The sequence below is a fragment of the Eumetopias jubatus genome, unplaced genomic scaffold (genome assembly GCF_037043125.1).
Source record: "Eumetopias jubatus isolate StellerSeaLion01/CBP00866 unplaced genomic scaffold, mEumJub1_p1.0 scaffold_10, whole genome shotgun sequence".
Taxonomy (NCBI): domain Eukaryota; kingdom Metazoa; phylum Chordata; class Mammalia; order Carnivora; family Otariidae; genus Eumetopias; species Eumetopias jubatus.
In genome coordinates this window covers 7437108-7447657 of record NW_028274816.1, presented here as the reverse complement: position 1 = coordinate 7447657, position 10550 = coordinate 7437108, and the positions used below count along the sequence as shown (strand labels likewise).

General features: G+C 56.8%; 1 protein-coding gene across 1 annotated transcript in view; it reads right to left on the bottom strand.

Annotated features, from left to right (window-relative positions):
- Positions 1-229: 229 nt before the first annotated feature.
- Positions 230-10550, bottom strand: part of NKD1 (NKD inhibitor of Wnt signaling pathway 1) — an 83448-nt gene continuing 73127 nt past the window's right edge. The window contains exons 6-10 of the mRNA XM_028095789.2: positions 10129-10224; positions 4926-5073; positions 4366-4450; positions 2779-2906; positions 230-1804 (exon numbers count right to left, since the gene is read on the bottom strand). Coding sequence (XP_027951590.1) covers positions 1215-1804; positions 2779-2906; positions 4366-4450; positions 4926-5073; positions 10129-10224 — 1047 coding nt within the window. The 3' untranslated portion in view covers positions 230-1214. The remainder of the gene's footprint in view (positions 1805-2778; positions 2907-4365; positions 4451-4925; positions 5074-10128; positions 10225-10550) is intronic.

Below are 10550 nucleotides of genomic sequence, written 5' to 3'. Positions count from 1 at the left end.
CCGGGGCCCCAACTCCGGCCACTGTCCCCGTTGCCCTCCCGGCTTCTGGACTCCAGCAGGCCTCTCTAAATCTGTCAGACCCCGGGCCCCGAGAAAGGACCTGCCGAGGAGAGGCAAGTGACCGTTCGCATCTGATGGACAGTGGTCCCACCGGGAGGCACACAGGGTGACATCTGGGCTCCGAACATGTCTAGAGAAGCAAGTCACTGATTTCTGCACACCGGAAAAGTTACCTGAGAGTGTATATTTATAGAAAGATACATCGAAACGGACAGATGGCTCCTAGCTATAGATACACGAAGCTCTGTTGGAGAACCACGAAGGTAGGTATATATTTGCCAACGGTAGAGAACATGAGGTTTCCACATCTTCGGTCACAACCGACAACACACAAATGCCCGATCTGGGAAAACCACACTTGCTTTTGTGGTTGGGTTCCCTCTCCAGAGGTTTCCAAAATGAGAAGGCTGGTTTCAGGGGCAGTCTTTAAATATGTGTGTGTGTGTATCTTTCTAAAGAAGAGAGAACAAGGCAAGGGAGGAGGAGAAGCGTATTTTCATGTGGTGCACGGCAGAAAAGATGGGACTGGTTTGGGGCGAGGACGTGATCCCGCTGGAGGGGAGGGAGAGGGAACTCCAGAAAGGACAGCTAGGGTTTCTAGGTTGGGACATAAAACACAACAGCCAGGAAGGTCACGCGTCCGCGGTCCGCTGAAATCCCTTGTAGCACATTACAATCAGTTAAGGGCAAAAGAAAATCAGAATAATACTAAGAGGTAGCAGCTGTTTATCTTCTCGGAGATTTCGAGGGTCTCTGGAAGCGGGCCAGGTAAGGGTGTTCTCCTGCAAGAGACTGGGGTAGGGCACAGTTCTGGCCGAGGGCTCCCCAAGAGCCGGGAAGGGTGTGGACCAGCCTGCGTGGAAACCGCCCCTCGGGAGCCCGAGCGAGCCTCCACCCTCAACAGGCCACTTCCAAACCCAGAGTCATTTTCTTGGGTAAGTTATGCAGTCCTCACAACATATAAATAAAAGTTTAGTTCTGTGTTTCCATATATCTTCTACATGGAGGCTAGCTGAATATTAGTGGAGTAACAATAATTATTAATAACAATAATCGTCATAATAACAATAATTAATAGAATAATAATGCCTTGGGGGGCCTGGGGAAGGGGGGGGTCCTTCATATGGCCGGGGTGGGGGCTTCCGGGGAGGGGCCTATGTCTGGTAAAAGTGGTGGTAATGGTGGTGGTGTTCGTGGTGGTGGTGATGTTCGTGTCTCTGGACCGCCTGGCCGGCCGGGCTCTCATACACCACCACGGCCGGCAGGTCCCTCACACGGTCCCTCCCCACGACACTGCCGCCCACGGCCAGGGGTGCCTGCAGACCCCGGCAGCCCTGCTGGCTCTCCTTGGCTCGGTGCTTGTGCTTCTTGGGCCCGAGGGGTGGCAGCGGGGGGAGGAGGGCGGGGCTGGCGGCCAAGTGGGCGGCTGGGGACACGGCAGGGACGGCGGGGCCCGGAGGGGCTTTGCTTCGTGCCCCTCTGGCCACGTGGCCCACACCCACGCTCTTGCCCTGGGCCTTGGGGGACCTCACAAAGTGCTTGCTCCCGTCCTGGGCGCCCCGGAGCCGCTGCTGGACCTCCGAGACCTTGGCGAATGGGGTGTCAAGGAAGTGGAAGGAGCCCGGCTCCGCGCCTTGGGGCTTTCGGTGTGGGACGTGGATGGCTTCTGGCTCATGGGAGCGAGACCGAGTGGGGTTGGAGGTGCGGGGGGGCAGCTCTGACTTCTGGGCCACTGATGGGGAGCCTAGGAACCAATTTAACAGATATTTAATGAGCACCTACTATGTGCCGGGGCTGCCCTGTGCCCCAGAAACCCCCTCCAGCCTCTGTGCTCCAAGACTGGTAACTGTTCTGAGAGCTCCCCTCCCCGCCCTGACGGCTCCTCGCTGCCTTGGAGGAACCTCTCTGGAATGGAACTTGGCCATCTGCAAAGGGGGAAGATCTGTTGCTTTGTTAGGTCCTTAAAAATGAGTAACTCCCGGGGCGCCTGGGTGGCTCAGTTGGTTAAGCGACTGCCTTCGGCTCAGGTCAGGATCCTGGAGTCCCGGGATCGAGCCCCGCATCGGGCTCCCTGCTCAGCGGGGGGTCTGCTTCTCCCTCTGACCCTCTTCCCTCTCGTGCTCTCTGTCTCTCATTCTCTCTCTCTCTCAAATAAATAAATAAAATTAAAAAAAAAAAAGAGTAACTCCCCTTCCGAGAGAGAAGAGAAAGAGAGAGACACTGGTAGCTGTCTTAGGTCATGGGAACAGAAAGAAATGGACAAGCATATTCTTTTAACTTATGGAGGTGACCAACAGGGATTACACACAGAAGGAGGAAGGGGAGAAAGGAGTTGGGGGTGTGAAATTAAGGGGGCTACCTCTTCATTTATCTTAGCAGGGGGTCAACACATGTCAACAGCTGATGAAGAGGGAGCAGCATTTTGCTCATGGAACAGGGGAGAGGGCGGGAGTGGCCTGGGGCGGGGCACAGAGCCACTGTTTCCATTGCACGACAGGCCCTGAGATACTATTTGATTTCGTTCAACTTGGGGCATGTGTTCGTTTTTAAAACGTTTTTAATGTTGTCTCCTCCAAGAAGACTCTTTAACCCATCCAGTAAAAGCTGCACCTTCCCCCAGCCCAGGGGGGTGTAAGGAGCGCCACCCGGCACAGCCTCCCCCCCCGCCGCCCCAGCCCTCCCCTCGCCCTGCTTCACGGGTGGCAAGAGCTCCCTTACCGGGCCCAAACTGGGACGTGTAGTTCTCTATGCCGGCGAGATCTAAGTAGTGGTTTCTCCTCTCAATGTTCTCATCCACGCAATGGGGGTAGCAGCCGGACTGTTCCAGACGGCTGTCACCCTGGAACCTAGGGCAAGAAGGCCAGTGAGCGGGTGGGCACCGGCCCTCAGTGGGGTTAGCCCCACGGTCTCCTGGGAAGTCACTGGGACGAATCCTTCTGGACCCTTCATTCATCTCCTTCTGAGATGGGGTGGGAAGGGGTGGGGAGGGGAGGGAGCGGTCATCTTGGCAATCTGTGTGTCTAGTTCCCTCCATGGCAGTGGAGACGTAGACGTCTGTTGGCCTCCCTGGGCCTTCTGGGAGGACTGGAGAGGCATTTACTTTGAACAGGTCCAAAGTAAAGGTGAGGGGTTACTGGTCAAAACTTAAGGAAGCCCAAAAGTCAGGCTTTGAACCATATGCGCCCTGGGCAGACAGGAGACCTCACCCCTGGGTTGGTTTCCCAGACAGCGTGGGCAGCAGAAGCCCCCAAGCCACTGGAGTTGAGGGGGGCAGGCTCTGTAAGCCAAGAATGGAGTGTGTGTGTGTGTGTGTGTGTGTGTGTGTGTGTGTGTGTGTGTGTGTGTCAGGAGGGGGTGGGGAGAGAGGTGCCCCCAGAGGCCACCTTTCTCCCACTGCAGGAGTCTGGGCTCCCTGCCTCTCCCCTGCAAGGCTCTCTGAGCTCCAGCCCCACCCCTCTCAAACCCCCCCCTACTCCCCAACGCAGCTAGCCTGCAGCCTGCGTGCCCCTCCCCACACCAAGCTGTGGCCCCTGCTGGGACTGCCTTCAGTCTTTCCCCTCTGGGCGGGTGCCTGTCCCAATCCGGTCACTTCCTTTCGGTTCCCCCGGGGCAGGTACTGCCATCCGGCCCCTGACTTCCGGCCACAGATGCCTCCTACATCCTCACACCTCCTACACTGCTGTTACTTTATATTCCGGTTTACTCGATGCTTTTCTTTAAACACGCTCTCTCTTCGCTTCCCTCCTTCCTTTCCTTCCCTCCCTGCAGTTAAACAAATAACAGGTGGAAGAGAATCGCAGCCTTACAATCCCTTAGCCACAATTCTGAAATGCAAAAAGCATGAAGACAAAGATTTTTCATAACTTCTTTGGCAGCCGAGCCTGCCCTAAACGGATGTAAAGGGAACTACAGCCTTTATATCACTTCGTGTGGATATTCATACGTGTCAGCGCAGAAATTTCAGCGTGTGAAATCCCAGGGTGCTGCCCAGATGCCAAGTAGAATATATGAGAAATGTGCTGGAACATCTCTTCTAAAACCCAACGAATGCTGAATTTCAAAACATTTCTGGCGCACAGCGTTTTGGACAAAGGAATGTGGACCTACATTTAGTCATTTTCTAAAAATGGAGTTTGATTTGTGAGCCTGTCCTCTGAAATTACTGCCCCCTGAAGAGAAAACAGACTGGAGCCCCCTGCTCAAAATCCCTCAGATGCAGGTACACAGCTGGTGCTCAATATGTGCTCAGGGACACTGGGCTGTCGTCCACCCGCCCCCCCCCACACACACACATACCCACTGTACCTGAGTGGGGCTCGCTGCTTCTTCTCCCAGCTTCGCAGCTCCTCGGCAGGCTTGGTCTCCGCTCTGGGCCTTATGCTCTGCAGGTCTGAGTCCCACCCGAGAAACAGCCAAGTGAGTGGCTTATACCTGTGCCCGCCAGCTTCCTGGCTCTGGTGAGGTTTTCTAAGCTCCCCTGCATGCAACCCTTGACAACTGGCCCACGGCGGCTCACCATGGCTCTGTGGGAAGGGTTCTCCAAGCCAGGACCAGACAGAGGGGGCTCACAGCTACCTGGCCCCTTATCTTCTCTCCCGCAGACTCCCCTCCCCCGCAGACTCCTCAGCTGGCCACGTCCCCGCCCACCTCCAAGGCTGTGCCTACACAGGGCCTCCCACCTGTAATTCCTTTCTTATCCAAATCCTGCTCTTTCAAGGACCTGCTCAAATTCCACCTGTCCACAAAGTCGCTCCCAGGAAAAGACCCCAGGGCTCCTTTCCACTCTTCCCAGGGCAGGGTGTGATCCTTCCTGAGAGCTGGGAGTGGACTGGCCTCTGTGGCCGGGGGGGACACCAGCCCCTCACCAGGGTGATTGAGAAGGATGCCCTTCTTGCCCTGGCTTCCGTCCGGGGCCACCGTGAGCTTCACCCGCAGCGTCTTGCTTGACGTCGGGGAATGGTTGACGGAGGAGTCAACCACCTCGTAGATGGTGTGCAGCAGGCTGGTGATGTCCTGCAGGGGAGCGAAGCAGAGAGCCACCCGGGGCTTCAGCCACAAGGGCATCCACACACAGCCCGGGGAATCAGAGGCCCTGGTGAAACCTGAGGAAGGGAAAACCCCCTGGCTCCCCCAGAAGTCAAGCCTAAGGCAGAAACGTGCACATGAGGTTCATTTGGGAGGGGATCCTAGAACGCAGGAGCAAAGGGGCAGGAGCGGGCGATGATGTGAGTGAGCGGGTCCAGCCACGGGCAACCGGCCTCAGTCGCGCTTGGGTCCTCGGAGGGACTGTGTGGACCGCCCCCTCAGAAGAGTCTCATCCCTCCGGGGTAGAGTTGCCCTGGGGGTTGATGCTACACTGCCGGGACTTCTGGGCTGTCCTGCAAAGGCTGAGCCAGCCCCCACTTGGGAGAAAGCTCTTACGGTGGGCGCTGTCCCCCAGCAGCAGGTGAACTGAGAGGCAGGTCAGGGAGACTGCTGGAAGAGGGGCACTGACAGCACCTGCTTCGGGTCTGATGAGCTCCTTCTGAGTGCAAAATGGAGAACTAGATGTGTCGCTACAGATAAACTGTTCTGTGAGAACTTGACCCAATCTCATCTTCTCTCTGGGCCTCAGTTATGCCCTCAAGCAGAACAGAGATGTCCAACCCGTACTCCGTGAAGTGTCTCAGAGACTTCTGACCGGGGAATGGAGGGATAAAATATGAAGGGATGCAGGGGAGGCTTCCAGCTTTAAATGATGAAGCCTCTGGAAAAGGTATTGGCTCTCTATAGGTCGGGCCCACAGATGGCCACTTATCTGCCCTGTGGCTCTTCATAAACAGACAGACTCAGCCCTCACCTTATTCCCCACCCCTAAGCCGTTCAGACAGAGGTGACAGAGGTGACACCAAGCACTACCATGGCCAGGCAGGTATATGGATGACTGACCCGGAGTGGGGAACCCACAGAGGTGGCACCCACTCGGCACCGCTGACTAGCTCCATGGCAGCGCTGGCTAAGGGAGGGTCATTCCAGAAATCCAGAATCTTCTGCTAAATCTTCAGAATCTCTGATACTGGAAACTCTTTTTAATTTTTGTCAACTCCCCATTTTCCCATCTCCCCAGCCCCTGGTGACCACCATTCCACTTTCTGACTCTATGAATCTGACTCTTCCAGGTATCTCATAGAAGTGGAATCACGTGGGATTGGCCTTTTTGTGACCGGCTTGTTGCACTTTGCGCGAGGTCCCGGGGGCCCATCCCTATTGTGGCACCTGGTAGAATTTCCTCTCTTTTTTAAGGCTAAATAATACTGCATTATATGTTTATATCCACTCCTCTGCTGCGGGAAGCCAGGGACACTTGGGTGGCTTCCACCTTTTGGCTTTTGGGAAAAGTGCTGCTGTGGGCCTGGGGGTCCAAGTATCTCCTTGAGACCCTGCTTTGGGCTACAGAGACTCAGAAGTAGAATTGCTGGGTCATACGGGAATTCTCTGTTTAGCTTTCTGAGGACCTTCCACAGCAGCCGTGCCATCTGAACATTCCGCCCACAGCACACAGGGGTTCTGCTGTCGTCGCTTCCTCGGGGACACTCGTCATTGTCGGTCTGTTGGGGATTTTTTATAGTAGCCATCTTAACGCATATAAGGTGAGATCCCCCTGCGGTTTTGATTTGCACCTCCTAATGATGAGTGATGTTGAGCACTTTTTCGTGGGCCTCTTGGCCATTAATTTGTATCTCTTCTTTGGAGAAATGATCAAGTTCTTTGCCCATTTTTTAATTGGGTTGTTGGTTTTCCTGCTGTGGAGGTGCAGTCCTTTTTATATTCTGTATGTTAATCTTTTATCAGATACGTGATTTGCAAATATTTTCTCTCATTCTGTAGGTTGCCTTCCACTCTGCTGTGTCCTTTGATGCACATTAGTTTTGAATTTTGAGGTAGTCCATTCATCTATTTTTACTTCGGTTGCCTGTGATAACTTAATTTTTAACAAAACCTTCCGGGGGACTGGGCCGGAAGATCTCGGGGCTACATTGGGATTGTGAAGGCTTCCGGTTTGAGACCCAGGCTCGCTGGCTCACTGAGCAATCTCAGCTCCTCTGGCCAGGCCCGCAGAGGATCCCTCTTCTCGCCCCTTCTTCCCTTGACCTGCTCTGCATACCCACGTTTGCCCCCGCCTTCTTAGGAAGTCCATGCAGGAAGCACCAGTGTCTCCATTTTACAGATGAGGAAGGTGGGGTGCACCAACATCATCCCCCAAGTGTCCTATCCCAAGCCAGGGGTGGGGGCCAGTGACTCGGGGTCTAGGAACAGGCCTGCTCTGGCAATCCCAGCTGAAAAAGCCGACTCTTGCCTGAACAGGGCCCAGCACACAGAAGTAGGTGCCCGTGAATATTTATTGCACAAATGAACAGGTACTTTCTTCTGAGTGGGGAAGGGAGCCCAGACGCCAGCTCGGGGCCGTAGCTGCAGTGAGGTGGGAGCCTGTCTGCCCCAGCGCACAGAAACATGCCTGCAGACAGGCAGAGAGCATGGAGGGGACCCGTATTTATAGCCAGCTTTGAGGAGTGGCCTTGGGGCTAAAAATAGACCAAGGGGAAACACGAGGCTGGGTTCTCCCTGGACTGGAAGCCAGCCCCCTAGCTCCTCGGCAGGAGGAAGACACGATCCAGGGATGGCCTTCTCTAGGCCGGGCGGGGGCACCTTCCTCGGGAACCCTCACCTCCCTGCTCTTCCTCTCATTACCGAGGGTAAAGAAAGGCAAGATGCAGAACCAGACGGCAGTGTCTGCCCACGGGTTTCTGCAAGGCCTCCGAGGTGGGGGGCCAACCCTCTTATGGTCATCATCTCCGAACCAGCAAGGAATGAAGGCGGTGGTTAGCAGGGGCAGCGGAGTCTTGGCCGCCACACAAGTCAGAAGAGAGGGCAATACCACCCAGTGCACCCCCCGAGAAGCCCAGCCCGGCTTGAGAGAGACAGCTGGGGGCCACCGCCATTCAGCTCAGTTAACCAAGCTTCCAGACTGCAATGTGGTTCCCCGTGAAGATAATTACACTGCAGCGGCCATTCCCAAACAGGATGGGGAGGAACGGTGGCCGCTCACTCCACACAAAGCATCACAGCTGGAGGGGGCTGGGGGTTCACCTAAACCATGCCCCCCCCCGGCCTCCCCAACATCTCCAACTAAGAAGGGTTTTTCCACTGCTTCCCAAGTACCCAGGCCCCTCTTGGGGCTTTGCCTGCCCGGAATCCGTTCCCCTGCCCCCTAATAACTGCAGTAGCTCAGACCAGGTCCTGCCCCTGCTTGATTTTATATTGTGAGCCGATTACACGCCCCCTCTCACTTTCGGTATTCGTGGCTCACGTCCCTGATAACTTCCTCTCGGCTCCAAGACCCAGAATAGGGCCATCTCGAGCATCGCAAACCCATGGCAAAAATGACTGGGTCGGGGCCACTCGTGTGAGGGGGTCGGAGCCAGTGAGAATCAGTTCTGGAACTTCTGAATTGGGAGGGCTGCTGAGAGTCCCGGATAGAGGGAAAATGTCAGCCATCGCCTTGCTACTGGCCAGGGGCAAGGCTGCTGAGCAATGGAGGAACACAGAGGAAACAGAGCCACTGAGGGTAGCTAGTCTTGAAGGCACTGAGCCTCTGGATCCAGCCATGCCTGAAGTCAGTGCCCTGGACCACATTTTAGTTATGTGAATCAATATGTTCCTTTTTTTTTTTTTTTAACCTATAACAGTTTGCTGGGATTCTGTCACTTACCTCCCCAAGAGCCCTGCATGATTATAAGTCACTCACAGTTTCTTCCCCAGCCCTGTTCGAATATTCCTTAAGCCACGGCCTGAGGAAGAGATACCCTTTTTTTCACCCAGGCGTCCCCTCTGACAGCTTCTCCTGCACGAGCCACAGAAAAGAAAATCTGTAGCTCTGACCCAGGCAGGGAGAGAAGACAGCAAAGCTTATCTGGGGACACCCCGGACGCCCTCGTGAGCTGGACGTGAGGCGGGCGTGGAGCCAGCCACGCTGCTCTCAGACCCCTATGCAGTCCGGTAGCAGGTCCCACATCTGAAAACCAGGGCCTCCTGGGGAGGGAGAGGATGTCGCAGAGGGACGGTGGGAAAAGCGACGAGGAGGCAGAAGGGGTGGCACCCAGGCCCAGGGTGAAAGGGAGGCAGAGACTGCAGTAGCTCCAACCAGGTCCTGCCCCTGCTTCCCCTAACCCACCGGTGGCTTCCCTGAGCCCCAGGACCCCAAGCCAGGGCCTGCCACACGGGTCTCCTCCAGCACCTTCGACACCCCGAGCACTCCTGCTCTGCACCTGCCAGGCCCCTCTCCCCCAGCTCCGCACAGCCACACTCCCCTAGGAGGTTCCCTAGACACACGGGCCCCTCTCTGTCGCACTATTGACCCCTTTCACCTCCCAACCGTCCTGTAACTGGGACCGACCTCCCTCAGCAGCTGTCAGAACCACAGGCTGGGAGCTGTGTCTGAACTGTCCGTCCCCTCGCCCCCACAGCTGGGGCATGGCGGGTGCGCACAGTGGGTGCTCAGTATTCAGACAGAGATGTGGAACAAGGGTGAGAGGCATGCAGCGGGGGCAGAGGTGTGGCAGGAGGGCTGAGGGCAGAGACGCCGGCGTTCGGGGGGACAAGGGCAGTGAAGCCCAGGCCCGTGGCCAGGCCAGGCGTAGAGCTCTCGGTGCTGGGGCTCATTCCTGCCCTGGCAGAGGGAGGCACCGCCTGGCCTCCGTGTGCCCACCCGGCCCCAGCTCCTGGGCACACTGGCTGAGAAGGGAAGCGGCCTGGGATGGTCGCAGCCCCTGCCCCAGCCAGAGCTCTGGGACTCGAGGGAGGAGGCAGGACGGGACGTTGTTGGGACTCAGGGTCCTCCTCTGGGGAGCCCTCAGGGCTCCGTGCCTGCCTCCCGCCCTTCCCCTCCCCCCCGGGGGGGGGCAGTGCCTAGGCTGAGTGCAGGGGAGCCCGGCCGCCCCGTCCTCTGTCCCCGCTGCCCACTCACCAGGCAGCTCTGGGACAGCCCTCCAGGTTTCCCTGAAGCCCCGGCGGCCCGGCAGGTGCACTCACCTCACGGGTGACCTTGCCATTGTTGTCAAAGTCGTACAGGGTGAAGGTCCACTCCTGCCGGCTGTCCTCTTCTACGGACACATCACACTGTAGCTCCTGGACACAGACAGACAACCACGGACGTGGCTGGAGTACCCAGAGGCCAGGTCACGGGGCGGCTGCCTCCCCACTGCCCTCCCCAGACCTTGTGTGAAGGAAGAGCACAATGACCATGACATGAGGGGCCAGGTGGGCAGGCCAGGCCGGGCAGGGGAGGTCTGGCCCAGGGAGAGATGGCTGCGGGGATGCCAGACAGCCTCTGGGTCTTTGAAGGCAAAGGAAACACGGGGCGGGGAGGGGGGCGTGAGCTGGGGGTCTGAGAGGAGGCTTCGTGGCCTCAGGGAGACGGAACCTGGACCAAGGGACAGAAGTTACTGGAAGAC